This window comes from Ciona intestinalis, chromosome 10 (assembly GCF_000224145.3).
Source record: "Ciona intestinalis chromosome 10, KH, whole genome shotgun sequence".
NCBI classification, from domain to species: domain Eukaryota; kingdom Metazoa; phylum Chordata; class Ascidiacea; order Phlebobranchia; family Cionidae; genus Ciona; species Ciona intestinalis.
This window is the reverse complement of record NC_020175.2, coordinates 3,755,114-3,770,789: the sequence shown is the minus strand read 5'-3', so window position 1 is coordinate 3,770,789 and position 15,676 is coordinate 3,755,114. Positions and strand designations below refer to the sequence as shown.

Here is a 15,676-nt window from a genome sequence, read left to right as displayed (position 1 = left end):
GTGTATATGATGCCTGTAACCTACTGTACATAGTCGGAAATTACGCCAACGATGCGCGGACAAAGGAAAGTTTCCAACTTGCCCCAGAGCGACAGACGGGCCAGTATAAATAAAAAAAAACAACTTATGCTTATATACACTCAAAACCCAAATGAATACGCCCAGTGTTTATTTACTTGAAAACGTGATGTGATATAAATTTATTCACGCGTTAATCTATGTAAATATTACCTTCAATTTAGCCAGCGGGGTACACGATAGGTGTATGTAAATTTAGGTATTTTTCAATTATTTTTAGCATGCCTTTTTCAAAATTTACGCTGTTCAAATCGTTACAAGTACTTTTACATGGAAATTTAGGCCCACGCTTAAACATTTTTGGATCAAAACGTTTTTAGAACGTTATTATGTCAAGTTCATGCTATGATACATGTACCTATCGTGGGTATAGATTAAAGTGACGCATTTTATTTTGCCGACTAAGTTGAATTTTAGTCGGCGACTAAAAAAGCAAAATTTAATCTAGGCGGCGACTAGTTTAGTCGACAGTCAAAAATGCCATCCTTGAAGTCGCCACCAAAACCAACTTGGCGCGTAACTTGATTTTGTCAACAATATTGAATTACCCATTAATGGATACTATATTTTGAAAATGACGTCATTTTCGTTACGTCACGAACTTTTTTGTTATGCTGTAATCGGTTTCGGCTCGTCACCAATAATTATGTTTCGAAACAAAATCTGGTAGAAATGCTAATTTATTGCTGTTTGATTAATAGCATTTTGCAAGGTTATTATAAGTTACAATTATATTAATAATTCGACCTTGCGCTTGGCAGGTTTTCAATAGAGATTTTTTGTCCATCTGTTTGGTACCACATTATCTAAAGCACGTGTAAGACCGTAATTATTTTTTCCTATTTTTTTTTGTTTAGAACCGTATTTGTATTTTTTGTGTATTCACCAAATGTATTCGTAACACAAATTCGTGAAATGCAGAAATAAATTCGCACAAACAGTCAGAACTTATAAATATGAACAATACATAAACAAATAAAATTTCGTTGTCATCATTTCGAGAAAATACTAAAATATTTGTATTGGGCTTCTTTTATTTCAAGTAGGGTTGCCTGAAAAACAAGTCTACGTAAATTACAATGATATAAATTTATATAGTACTGTGGGGGAAAATGGGACACCATTTTACTCTATTTTCTCGTCCCACTTGACAGTAAAAAAGGAACAGTCAAAGAATTATAAAACCGTATCCTCACGACAGCCATATACCGTTGTTAATTGGTAAAATTGTTCAATCAGTATAATGTGTGGTAAAGGTGTCCTATCTTTCCCCACCCTACTATAACATTCGAAAGTGCTAATGAAAAAAAATAACATTCAGGAAAAATGTGTCAACTCTGGTCTAAACTAAATATCATGCTTATTATAGACCCTTACTTATTCAAAATACAATGACATTATTTTTTTAATTACCTGCACATGGCGTAGTTCCACAATATCGGAGATCGCCTGTTAACCCGGTACACACTAATCCGTCCAAGCATGTTCTGAAATAGATTACATATTTTATTGGACGTTTTTACCATCTATCGTTAAACTATGTATAAGTTTTTCAATGGCAGTAGGTCATTCTTTTGTTGGAAATATTTCAGTGTCTAATTTTATGTGATAAAAAAACTGTTTACTAAAATAGTATGGTAGGGTATAGGTAAGATGGGGTATAGTAGGGAAGGTGAGATACCTTTAGCACATACTTTCCAAAGTATCCTGCTTGAGTTTTGAACAAATAACAACGGTCTATGGGAGTCATGATTATACCGTTTCATAAATCTTTAAAAATGTTCTTTGTTTACTACCAAATGAGACGAGAAACGGAATGAAAAGGTGTCCTATGTTTCCCCAACCTACTATATTTTAAACATTTGATACCTAAGTCTGTTCGCCGTCCCAGTGCCACAAGTTCTAGTGCAGGTGCTCCATACGGACCAAGCTGACCAAGTTCCAGGGCAGAATATTCCTTGGCATGAACCTGTCTCACTTATCGTGCAGCCGTCCGAGCTTTCGATGTCACATGCGCGCTGTCGAATTCGCACCCCCAACCCACAAGTCGCGGAACAGATCGACCATTCGCCCCATTCTGAGTAACAACTGCTGTCAACTTATAGTACTGTTAAAGTTAGATTCTTTTAGGTGGTTTTTCGTACAAGTAACGCTGTAAACATGTTTCACTTTAAGTAGGGTTGCCTAAATATAGAGTGTTGGTAAATTACAATGGTATAATACATACTCATATATTAACATTTTAAAATGGTAATGGAAAAACAATGGTTTGCATGACATTTACAAAAAAATGTGCTATAACTCTGGGCGAAATTAAATGTTGTCTTTAGTAATAATCTTTTAGTGGCAAATAACCTGGTATAAAAAACGTATAGTGTATTGTCGACGTTTTTATGCCATCCGACAAGACTTCATCACGGACATTATACATTATTCCTGGTAGCAGAAGTAACAGGATATGTCTTTTTAAATTTAAATCTTACGCTAATTTCGAATCCAACGCCTTACTGCATAAAAGTCTTGACAAAAAGAAATGTTAAAACTCTATCCGAGGCTAATTACCTGGAGTTCGCGTTTGGTTTGTTTGACCAGCAGAATCAACTTGCGACGTGCTGTTCTCCACCGCACAAGGTTGCGTTGCGCAAGCTTCTACGATAAACGGAACACAACTTGTCGTAGTGTTGGTTACGCTACAGTTCTGCGGTCTTAACCGCTCCCCTCCACCACACGTGGCCGTGCAGTCTGTCCAATCGCTTATAACTAATGTTCTACCACAGAAATCACCTTGGCACCTTCGACCTGTAAAGTAAAAATATTACAGCTGGTTTATTCCGCTATATATACATAGAAATCATACCAAGGGACCGCTATATTAGATAAAAAAGTATGTTAAAATAAACGTCAAGTCATTTAACCAAATTGCATCGTACAAAATCCTCGGTCAAAAAACATGCACCCCTACAACTTATTACGGAAAAAAATAAATAAAAAGGTGTCCCAACCCTCCCCACCCTACTATATATGGAACATTACAGTTACATAAGCGCCCGCAAGTTTGGTGCCAACACTTCTTAACCGATTTCAAATATTTTGTGGTAGTCCAACTTACGCTGTACATCGTTACGACGACAGGAGTTTCGATTTCGGCATCTTCTCTGCCGTCGTTGTTCCCCGACCCCGCAATCTTTAGAACATTTAGACCAAGGTGACCACTGAGCGAAATCTGCATTTATATTTTGAACTTTAAAACAAATTGATAACTTGTTTTATTAAAAAATAAATTAATCATTTAAAAAAATACATTCACTTTTTTGACCAGGCAAATAATAAACTAAATGAGTTTCTGATTTCACATTATGGCTTTTTAATGTAATCAGCATATCAGACAGGTGGTACAGATTAATAAATGTAACTTATTAATTCTCCGGTGGTGGGCAACCGCACATGCTACAACACAGGTGTTCTGTTTTACACACAAACTTTACGTATTAGACTTTGTGGATGATACAAAACATGTCTCTTCAACAGCATAAACAGCATAGTTTGTTGCATTCACGTAGTTGGTTATTGTGTTTATTATGTTTCATAACCCTCTAATTGACCGCTTTCCAATACATAGTGCCAACGTGTATATGAATCTCAAACTAATTAACCAAAAGTCACCCACTAAACCAATATTTATAAGCACTCCCGGCCAAAAACTTTTACACTTAGTTTAACTTGTAATTAATATTCCCGCATCCGCACACAAACACTATGATGCCCAAAAATAAAATTGGCAATCACAAACAGTATTGGGTGGTTGATATTTGTTTTCTGTATGTAGAGTAGCGTGGGAAAAGATGAGGCACCTTTCTTTAGTCCACATTTTCTCGTTTTATTCTGTCGTAAACAAAGAACATTCAACGAATTATAAAAATCTATCTTTACAACTTCCATGGACTGTTATTAATTGTTTAAAACACGACCAGGATATTTAGGCATTATGTGCTAAAGATGTCCCATCTTCCCCTACTCTACTATATGAAAATGTTTACTCACCGTTTTGATTTCTTTCAAGACAGCATGTTTTCGCGCAGTACCTTTCCATATGTCTTCTGTATTGTGAATGACTGCAGTACCGAGCGAACCGTTCACAAAAGTTAGCTCTTGGGTTATTTGTGAGTGAAGAACACTCACCTAAAAAAACAAGTATTACTGAAAATGAATGCTATATACAGTATAATATATACAGTACGATAGTGATACAGAATCGTAACTGTTGCAGCATCACACTTATTGCATGTCCAACTCTGTTTTAACCTAATATATTAAGCTTGAAAATATAGGCTCTATCGGCCTGCATCTGTAAGTACACATAACGTGAAATCTACACAACCTAAACTAAAGTACCCGTAAGGTACACAGCGTAAACTGCTTGCGAAAGACTGCACTTTACGTAGTCAAGTCTAAGAAATAAAAGAACACATGCAAGAACAAACGGCTCGAAAGTAACCTCGGGCTTACAACGCAAAAGGCGCTTCAAGTCTTGAGTGAACAAACAGTTTACAACAAACGCAAGACTATTTAAAATCTAAGTTACGTTGTTGAACTACTTAGGTATTAGAAATTTATTTACATTGTTAAGGGAGTTTGTTCCAGGCACGACGGGTGACCCCGGATTTTGCCAATACCCCAACAAACGGAAATAATGGAGTTATACAAAGAACAAAATTTAAGCTTATTCATGTCCCACTGAAAATGTATTTGTAACGGTCAATCAAATTATCCAACTGTATTTGATAACAGTCCAACAAAATATTCAACTATAAAAAGGGCATCACCTCTGCAGGAAGAACCAGTACAACTCTTTGTTTGGTTGTTACTCCCCACACACGGTCCATTTGAAGATCCTCGTCTAGTACAGTCTCTCTGTCGAGTTTTGACACCTACCCCACAAGTATTGGAACAATCACCCCAACTGCTCCAACGGGACCAAACCCCTGGGCAACTTGTTCCATAACAAGTTCTATTCTCCCTAGGTCTGCCTCTGCAATCTCGACCATTCAAACAGCTTCTTACTCTTGATTTTCGTCCCCGACCGCAAGCTTCCGTACACGATGACCAAGACTGCCACGTCCCCCAAACTGAGCATTGTTTTGCATTGCATGCTTCTTCCTCACGAGTATTGTGTTCTGTCGCAGAGTCGGCAGAGCACTGCCTTTCTCGGATTCGTCTACCGGGACCACATGAGCGACTGCATGAACTCCATCGCTCCCAGTCTTCGCAGACTACATAGGCAATGCAATTTATTACACCAGCACGTTATTATATATGGGCGAATTCCTACAGTGAGGAACGCCTTGGGATCTGAGATTTAAGCATGAGTTGGTTCATTGCCCTTTCACCGGCACGTTACGTATTGCGTTTTACATTCCTCGGTTAAAAACACCGCTGCATCTGTCTAAGTCCCGCCAAGTAACTCCTGAAGCACACCTTAGATAAGCGGTATTAGTACAGAGTCATATCAGCGATCGTTTTATTTGAAGCAAATGAACTGTTACGCATGCAAGAGAATACGGGTTGAACAAATATATAGAAGAGTTATCAAGAGATACTGCTGTGCCAGTTAATTGATGCAGAATCGCAAATTTTGAATCCGAGCGACTGACGCCATTACGTTCGGGTGATTTGCTTTGTATTAGTGAGTTGCAGTTCGTGTGCTCTGGGTTAGTACTGGTTCCGGCTCTCGTCACTTACCAGGGCAGCGTTGAGAAGCACATGAATCTGTCCGTATGTAAGAACCTGGGCAAGTTCCGACTTCGCATACTCTTCGAGATGTTATGACACCGCCACCGCATGTTCGTGGACACTCAGTCCATGATGACCAAGTACTCCACACAGGGCATGTAACTGCATACAAAAAATGAACGTAAATAAATTCTATGTAAGTGAATTGGGTACAACAGCCACGCTTTTCAACTAACACTTTTTCTAACACTTTTTATCCAAAAAGTGCTTTAAAAACTGTTGTTTTGCTGTTTTCCAAACTGTTGTTGTGCTGATTTTCTTTTTCGGTCTTTGAATAGCATGATCTTTGCTATCGGCGTCGAAGAGATAAATAAAAAAATATGTTACGGTTTATGCCAAAACTCTCTATACAGACTGTTACGATTTCACGAATAACTTCACCAAAAAAATAATACAGAAATCATAATCTATCTATTCTGTACCTAAATATTAAATGGGCAAAGTCTTGGCTAAATTCAAGGTTTTCGAAAAAGGACCTCACCCATATTGAATATACCTTATGTGGCAAACTATCGACAACAAGTATACATACTTCGGTTGCAAGTTTTTATTCTCTCAGTAAGTCCATTGCAACCCCCAGTTCCATGGCAAACTCTAGTAGCTCGTTGGGTGCCAGTTGTACCGCAAGTGGACGAGCACCGAGTCCATGGTGACCAATCGCTCCATGTGGGACAAAAATGTTGGTTGCATGGCTGCACAAATTAATCAATTATAAGAAAAAATCTATTCATTGGAAAAAACAAAATAATTTCTCAATCTTTGACAAAGTTACAAAATGGGGGGTTGGTTTCTCGTAAGCGGGCATGAGTGTGGAAAAGAGGGCACCCGTGTTATGACGACTGTCGTAGCCCCGTCACGCGCGGATAAATAAGTTACACTTATTCATAATGCCCCCTTATGGCCTAAATTCTAGTCTACACATGGTATGTCTCGCCATGTAGGGCCTCACACATAAGAAAGAATTAATGTAATTCCTAAAGTCGAGATATACATGGCAAAATGTAACCAAAAATAAAGTTTTGTGATATATATGCTTACCAATGTATTTCTAGGGATTGGAAAATCACATCCTGGGTCACCCCGTTGCCCGTTAATACATGTCGCTACTCTAGTAAGTATCCCACCTCCGCAAGAACGAGAGCATGAGCTCCATGAGTTATCGAAGGTCCATCCTGTACAACATGCTCATATAATCGTGTGTTTGTAGAAATATTGCCGAAGCGAACAAATTTTGGAATAATTTAATTATTCCTGAGTCAGCGTTCAAATAGTCGTTTTTAGTTACATTTTAATATAAAGTATATAATGAATGAAATGTATTAATCCTGGCGTGGCGGACAGTCGTTTAAAGACGGGTCTGTTTTATACACATCGTGCCCGCTTACGAGTATAGACGTGTAAAATGCACTATAGTAGTGACTTACTAAAATTTCCGGCCACATAGTAGACCCAGCAGAATAAAGGTACAATAGCATACGTAATTTAACATATCAACTTGATACTATAGTATAGTGTACTATAGTAGTTTAAGGCATTTGAATCGAAATTTAATTTTATGGTGTCTTTCAATAAACAAGCACTCACTTGGGCAAGGTCTTATGTTGCATCTTGATATTTCTGTGGAGTTGCCAAGACAACCAGCGTCACCAGGGTTACCATTCCAACAGATACGTGATCGAGTCCTCTGTCCGACGTCACCACATGACGTGTCACAAGTCGACCAAGATGTCCAAGGCCGCCAAACTATATAGAGAATGAAATTATTAATTTTAAATGAAAGTTAAAAAACATCTGTGATTTTAACTCGGTCGTTTAGGCGTTAATCTATGAACGGATGATACCTATTTATCCTTGCGTGGGGCGGCAATAACAGTTTCATAACACGAGTGTGTTCTACTATACAAGTTGAAACAATTCATCTTAAGCGTATAACTTAATACCAAGCATATTTTCACTCTTAAAAATATATCGTTAATAATGTTTTCTTTAGACTCAAACATAGTTCACTAAAGTGACTTCAGAACACTGTGATTCATACCCTGATTTAACTGCATTTTAAATTACCTGGTATTCTTGCGCCACATGATTTATCTTTTTGTATTGTTATTCCAGTACGATTACTAAGCCATCCTTCATAAGGTTCAACAGATGTAAACGCAGCGTAGCTGTTACGCTTAACACATACATCACCAAACGTAAAGATGCCAGCCACATACCAGTTACAGGATGTACATCTTTGGCACATAAGTGGTCCTCCCGACTCGGCTGCAAAAATCGTAAAAGCGTCTTATAGGAAAAGAGTTGCACATTAGATTTTTTAAAACCAGTGGGTCAATTTTGTACGTTTCCGGATAATTTAACTTCAATTTAAATCAATATTATGATCACCAGTCGATTTTGGCAAGACCGCAGACCTTTATATCACATAATATCCAAAAATCCTGACCGTGTTTTAAACAATTAACAGCGGTCTATGAAAGTCGTGAGGAAACGGTTTTATTCTTTGAATGTTCTTTGTTTACTACCAAATGGGTGGAGAATATGGAGTGAAAAGGTGTCCTTTCTTTCCCACCCTATTATATATTATTTTATCACTTTCAAGGACATAAATACCCAGACCCTTTCCTATTGTTACGGTTATTAATTCCCCTCCATTGTGTTATGCGATTTCTATGCTGTATCATTCCAAAACCACCATGCGTTACGAAACCGCCATTATTTCCATTTCCTTTGTTAACCGCAACGCTAAGTTCAATGTAGCTATTTTTAGCTCTGTGCAGTACAGCATTTCCCAGGCATTGTTAATCCAGTTTAATCGTAGTCATTTAGCGTTGTACCTATGTACTATTGTTCGCAGTGACAGTCTATTTTATGTTAACTGAAACTGTACTAACGTTAATTCTGTATTCTATTTAAATAAGGTAAAATCCGTGATCGTGCCCGGGTTGTTAACCTCAAGAAATTTAGTCATTTGGTCTATGTTGTCAGTTATGTTTAATTATCTTTAGTATATTGGTAATTTGGTTGCAATTGAATTTGATTAGCCAAATACGTACTATTGCCGCTGTGTACCACCTGAACTGTAAATACACTGTATATACACAACTCGGAATGGTGAGACAGACTAAATTGCTGATTAGGCATAACCGGTTCGATCGAAAGCTAGTGGGTCGCAGCCAGGACCTACAGACCCGTGCGGATTCTTCACCTATTACAATCAAATACCAAAAAAACTTATAATCTTTACCAACGCAAGCCCCGAGCTGTTGGGGATCGTACTTTGCACAAATCATGTTGTTTTCAACTTGATGACCGTTAATAACGTTCCGTCTGCATTCTTCTATTGATGTTACATTCATTGCGATGTCTTTTCTCACACGCACGAGCGCTCCATTCGAAACTGCGTGCAAACATGAGTAAAATTTTAGGCAAAATATATAGGAAGTGGTTAATATATGTATAGATTATAGAAGGTTCGTACTCGTAGCGTACAATAAGGCATGACAGCAACATTTGCTTCGGAGTTAAATTCATTCTAAAACGTATACGGATTTTTGTAAGTTAACATTAAACAACCCATCAGTGATCACTGGGTTGGAGCATTTGTAGTTATAAGCGTATTGCACAAAACACACCCAAACGTAAGTAATAGTAACAAGTTTTTTAATTTTGTTGTTTTAGTAAATATTCGTTTCGTTATTCAAATTCAACAACCTTAGAAAATCGTGTATGGCTATGACATTTTTTATTGGTGTATGCAATAGTCACCTACAACAAAATAAAACTTACCTTCGGCTTCGTAACCCACAAGAAAACATTTTACACCGTCGGGCGGGACTTCCCCAAAAGGAAGACAAATCGGTTTTACTGAATCTGTGTTTCGAATGCCGTTGTCCAAATGTGCGACCGCTATATCATAGTGAGGGAAAGAATAACTTGGGTGTCTGTATACCTGTGGACATATAAGTGTTACATTAAGTAATGGACCATGAGAAATTTATCCTTTATTCGTATATGCGTTGGCACGCCTTGCCATATCGTGAGTACGTGGTATGATGGGTGGATACTGTCAGCAGTAAAATCCCATATTTCAGTTCGTGGTTTAAGCAATTAACAACGATCTTTAGAGTCGCAATAATACGCTAATATATTTCTGTATATATTTTTTGTTTACTACGTAATGGGACGAGAAAAAGAGACTAAAACATGTCCCATGTTACCCCACTCTACTATATATGAAATTTTATTAAAAAGTAATATGTTTTATGTTGTTTTTAGCTTATGTACCTCAGCTAAGTTAATTGTTTGGGGATGCTGTCCAGTAGTAGTACCCGTACTGACTTCGCGGGCGCCAAAAGTTGCACTTAGTGTTTGTCCGGATCGCCAACCGCTGTGAAAATAAGATTGGCATTATATTTGGTATCGTACAATTTTAACCGTAATTTGTAAATATCGGGAGAATTAAATCAATATTTTACAGCAACAAATAAACAGCAAAGTATTATTGAATCTCAAAATGTACAGCGTTTTACTAAAAAGAGCGTTTTATTAAAAGGTATGGCTGTTTTGTACGTCCGGAGCGTTTTACTAAAAGTTTATATAATGGCATGGCCGTTTTGTATGTTATAGTTTGATTTATTGACGCATTACCTGAAACAACGTGACGGTACAATAATCCAATTTTGTAGGACAAGTACACCGGTACACACTTTGTTTCCAATATGCAGAAACACCTTTCGTGAATAAACAAAGTTATTAAATCTAAACATAAGTTTAAATTATTCGAATAATATTATCGTGTATACAAACGGCAATGTATTAGCGTATGATTTAAATGATTGACACTTAGATTAGACTATACGTGTCCTAACGTGGCAGGGTAACAACAAATGGTAAAACACGGTGTTTGACTTCATACACCTTGAAGGGAGATGGGCCACTTTTAGTACATACTATCTAAATATCCTGATCGTGTTTTAAACAATTAACTACGATCTATAGGAGTCGTGGAATATGATTTTATAACGTACTTTGAAATTTCTTTGTTATTCTATATTCTAATATGTATGAAATAAGCTTAAAACAGAAATACAACTCTTATTCCATAAAAGGCGTGACCGTTAGTCTACACCCTAAAAACAGTAGGCTTTATTTTTTTCCACTCTACATTGCAACGTGCGTCAGAGCGGACCAGAAATTTAGCCTTGAAATGAATTATAATTGGGATAAAACACATTCCTAATTGACTTACTGTCCAGGGCCACTGCGTAAGGATTTGATTCGGTCCAACCAGGTCTACCCCGGATCCAGTAAGGGGGTTTTGGCCACAGGCAGCTAAACACAAACAATGTTACGTTATAAGACTGGGATATACCTCAACTTTAAAAAAGGTATAGTAGGGTAGGGAAAGACGGGGCACCTTTAGCACATAGTATGCAAACGTCTTGATCGTGTTTTAAAAAATTAACAACGCTTTATGGGATTTCAATGTTCTTTAATGGTACGGTTTTATAAATCTTTGAATGTTCATTGTTTACTACCAAATGGGAAGAAAAAGTAAAAAAGTGTCCTATCTCCCCCTATCGCACTATATATTGTACGTACCGTCATTTATCCGGCAGCAGCGTTCTTGAAGGTAGTACTGGTAAGTGTTGGCGTTAGGGCAAACAAACTCGCTTGAACAATAGTAACTGCCAGGCGTGTTTACGCAATATTCAGTACGCGAACAAGGGTGATTTACGCATTCATCTATATCTGAAAGTAAATACGTAACTGTTGTAATATTTATTCATTGTAAGAGCGGCAAACGTGATCACATTCGCCCAAATGATCTCACAATCGCCTAAATGATCACATAATGGCTCAAATTACCTGTACAGTTTCTGCCATTTCTGTGTAACCTATAACCCGTTCGGCATATGCAGTTAACACTTGAGCCATTATTAGTACAGAAGTGTTCGCATCCGTATTGCACCGCATTACAGTAGCAGTTGTTGCACGTTCTGCGACATCCAATCGCAACAGTTGTGTATCCACAACTTCGAAATTCAAAGATACACCATCCATATTGGTCTACACAATCGGACGCTGTGGGTGTATGTCTTGGTAGCAATTGACAGGATACTCCTAGGAAAGGTTACGTTATACTCGATTTCTACAAGCTGTTCTTGACAGTGCTGTATCTACATACCTGTCCATGGGTGAAATATGTAGAAAACAGACAAGAGGCTGAGGAGCACAACAGAATAACTGTGCATTTTTATGTAGAAAAACTAATTCATCTCTTGCAAAAAAACAATAAAAATATTAAAATGAGAGACGAAATTCACAAAATTGATAGTTCAACTCGTTTACACCTCTTGTTCTTCGCTGCTCTTTTAAACACCTTTGGACTTGAAATAAACATGGGTAATCAGACCGAAACTCTCTTTTATAACTACATCTTTCATCTGTACGGCTTAATTACCATGAAATAGCAAAACTAGAACACAATTTACGAAGTTCTGTGCTAGTTTTGGATTTACTAACAGCAGTGCCCTCCGGCAACCACGCTCAAGCTCTACCTTGACGTCGGTGAGTCACCGTGAATTTTCCGTTTGTTTCCAAAGTTACTCATGCTCCCAAGAATCGGGCACTACGATCGCTGGCGATGTCTCTGACTACAAAGCCACAAGCTTTTTATATATAGCTGCTGAGACACACTGTTGATTTCCAAGCTTGTCGAATGCTACGCATATTTAAAGTGCGAGCAATTAGTACTATGACGCATTTGTGGCTAACTATTTTATTCAATTGAGCAGCAAATAAAGGTGAAACGAAACCAAACGTGATCTAGTCCCATTCTCACGGTGCTAATCTACAAAATATACTGCCTACGCAAAACGATTTGACAGTCACACGGTTTGAGGTACTACGTCGAAAACTCACTTCTCAATTCCCTATACGATGTATTTAACATGTGTGATTCGACATCTAAATATAGCAGAAACACTAATTTATAATGTGGTCGCAATCACGAATATTAAAGCCCTAATTATGACGGACGACGAAGTGCTTAAATGTCAACACATGGCCTAATATATGCAATTATTCATTGAAACGTTTTATAAAGATTTACAGATATATAGTAGGATGGGGTAAAATGGGACACGTCTTCATTTAATTATTTTCTCGTCCCATTTGGTAGTACAGAAAGAACAATTATAGAATTCTATACCTGTACCCCCGCGACTCTAAAAGTGTACACATGTGCTAACTGTGTCCCACTTTACCCCACAGAACCACCACGTACATCTACCAAATCTATCAGAGGTTAATAGCTTGTAGATTATAGCTACTACTGGCCACGAATACACACCTAAACACTTCGATCGTTTAGCTGTTTATCCTAAAATGTCAAATTTAATCTCGCCAAATACCTTTGGTTTCTGCTGGCATGCAAATCCAGTATAATTTTCCTATGAATACGTGGAACTGAAACTGCTATTTGCAGCATGCACATTGGCTTACTGCTCTGATCCTATTCTACATTAAAGTCATTCACCATTTGAAATTGCCAACTTTAGTACCACGGAGTTCAATATTTTTTATTCTTGTTTTAAAATCCCATATTTCTTAATCGTGTTTTTTAATATAGTAGGGTTGCGGAAGATAGGACACATTTATATTCGATTTTCTCATCCCATTTGGTAGTAAACAAAGAACATTAAAGTATATATAAAAATGTATCCTTACGTTTGACATGGACTGTTCTTAATTGTTTAAAACACAATATTTGGATATTGTTTGCTAAAGGTGTCCCATCTTACCCCGTAATAAAACAAATAATAACGCCCTTTTAGAGTCACAAGGAAAAAGTTTACTACCAAATAGAAGAGAATAAAAACATGGGGCATGTCACTGCACCCCAACCTACTATTTTATGCTGCATTTTTAATAATAACCTCAAATTCTCGTTGTACCATTGATTACCTAATTTGAACTCAACTTCAGTTCAGAGCATTTAGACGGATAAACCAAAAAATGCACAACCTGAGGCTGGATAATTTTGCTTATCAAAAACTTGTACCTTGGTGATGGCTATTTATACATGTATGTTGCGTTCGATGTTTCAACATATTTCGCGATAAAATATACCCAGAGGCTTGTAGGTTATTATGACGTGAGAGTTTCACACTGTGTCACAGTGGTTAAGGGCGCCGGTTTCTATCCTAGAGGATATGGGTTCAAGGCTCGACGCTGCTGCCATTGTGCTGTTGGGCAAGAAACTTATCGGCAATTGCTCTAACCCAGTGGTCCCTAATAAGTTGTCTAAATTGTCAGTCAAAAAAAATAATCACCCACAAAGTTAAGTGGTAACTCGTAAGCTGACACGATGTGTATGAAACAAGCACCCGTTTTATATTGACTGTCGTATCCCCCCACGCGAGGATAAAGGAATAGAAATAACGTTGGTTATGTATAGTTGTAATGTTCACTAAAACAAACGCACGTAAAAATACAATCATCGTAAAATAAAACGCCACACGTAAAGGCACAGAAACAAGGTTATGAAACGTAAATGGCCAGGCTGCAATATACGCATACCGTGCACTGAGAGTTTGATTAAAAAACAGAAAACGCTATAATTCGACAACATCGTATGCTTTATATGGGCCAGAACTAACGGAATCTGAAAGTGTTAGTAATCCAAACGTTTTTTAAAATCAGAAAAGACAAGTCCTTTGAAGCGGCCTACAGTTGAGAAAGATATGTTTAGCAAAACAGGTTTATTTTTTCTTTACGTGTTGAAACTTCGAACACGAAAGACCTTCGTTGTGCCAATATAAGTCGCCGTCCATAATTATCGCGCTGTCAGACATCGGGAGGCATAAGTGCGTGGTTTTAGTCCTTTCACGTCGCCTGGCGGCCAGTGTCGAAACGCTGGAAAAAAATCGCGAAAAAACGGGAAAAAAATTTTATGTACTGGATGATACGGTGCTGATTCTCGAACAGTGAGTGAAAAAAATTGTAAATCGGGAAATATTTACAACGTGGGGTGGAGAATATAATCGACTCCATTTTAGACTTTTAGGGTACCGTAATTGCATTGCATAGATAAGCTACGACTTCTAAGGGAATTAGGTGAAAGAGTTTGATATATGCCTGGGGAAAATTGGTTGTTTGGGATAAGTTTATGAGGATTTTTGAGCTATTTAAACGGGTATACTTATGTAATGATTATGATATAGTAGTTGGGAAACGAACTGCACGATCGGATAAATTAATATAAGTCAGCTACTGAGAAAAAGGCAAATTCGCTGGAACCAGAGCACCAAACAATTTGCAAGATTGTTCAAAAGGAGAGAAGGGCAACGGGATAAAAAAAAGCACACGAAAGACGCCGCAATTGATAAAACCCTAAAACCGAAGAAGGGTCTTGGCACAGGACAATGTGCTGCAAAACTTGGTATATGGAACATTTGGTTGGGAAAGATAATTTATCTTTGGATGCGGCCATTTTGAAGAGTGTCCTTGGGTTTTTTGTTAAAGAGGACGGCAGAGTTTTCTTCATCATCCTCCGAGTACATAGTGAGGTCCACCTCATCCAAGAGTTCTCTTCTCTCATCCGTATGATTCCTCCTCATAGTGGTATAGTGGACCGACTGATCCGAAGCACCATTCTTGGAAAACTTCGGTAAGTCATTTAGTGAGAAGTTAATGTCCTTGAAAGCGTGAAGAAAGAAAATACCGGTGACAATCGTTCCGAANACTAAAAAATTGCAAGTTTTGAATAAAAAAGCATTTTAACACATAAAATAAAAACATT

The 15,676-nt window shown here is 37.7% G+C and overlaps 1 protein-coding gene across 2 annotated transcripts; it reads right to left on the bottom strand.

Annotated features, from left to right (window-relative positions):
* Nucleotides 1-918: 918 nt before the first annotated feature.
* LOC100175437 (A disintegrin and metalloproteinase with thrombospondin motifs adt-1) lies at nt 919-13,486 on the bottom strand. Of its 2 annotated transcripts, none has more exons than XM_026836286.1 (20): nt 12,059-13,486; nt 11,740-11,994; nt 11,473-11,622; nt 11,120-11,202; nt 10,519-10,601; nt 10,156-10,258; nt 9,658-9,820; nt 9,116-9,268; nt 7,933-8,133; nt 7,453-7,611; nt 6,907-7,040; nt 6,401-6,560; nt 5,818-5,970; nt 4,897-5,348; nt 4,120-4,252; nt 3,188-3,301; nt 2,641-2,877; nt 1,948-2,155; nt 1,492-1,565; nt 919-1,130 (listed from the first exon to the last, which is right to left on the bottom strand). In XM_026836286.1, the coding sequence occupies exons 1-20, from the start codon at nt 12,123-12,125 to the stop codon at nt 1,117-1,119; spliced, it is 3,096 nt and encodes a 1,031-aa protein (XP_026692087.1). In that variant the 5' UTR covers nt 12,126-13,486; the 3' UTR covers nt 919-1,116. The 2 variants fall into 2 exon arrangements, with proteins under 2 accessions (XP_026692087.1, XP_002126093.1); XM_002126057.3 differs by having other exon boundaries at nt 4,120-4,257; nt 4,902-5,348.
* Between the last annotated feature and the right edge of the window lie 2,190 nt (nt 13,487-15,676).

Bases quoted from the DNA above. Each gene is read 5' to 3' on its own strand.
- LOC100175437 (XM_026836286.1), bottom strand. From the start codon at position 12,125: ATGCACAGTTATTCTGTTGTGCTCCTCAGCCTCTTGTCTGTTTTCTAC. The intron at 10,602-11,119 runs GTAAGTCAATTA...TATTCACGAAAG, and splicing joins TTACGCAGTGGCCCTGGACA to GTGTTTCTGCATATTGGAAA. The intron at 5,349-5,817 runs GTAAGTGACGAG...TTGCCTATGTAG, and splicing joins TGCTTCTCAACGCTGCCCTG to TCTGCGAAGACTGGGAGCGA.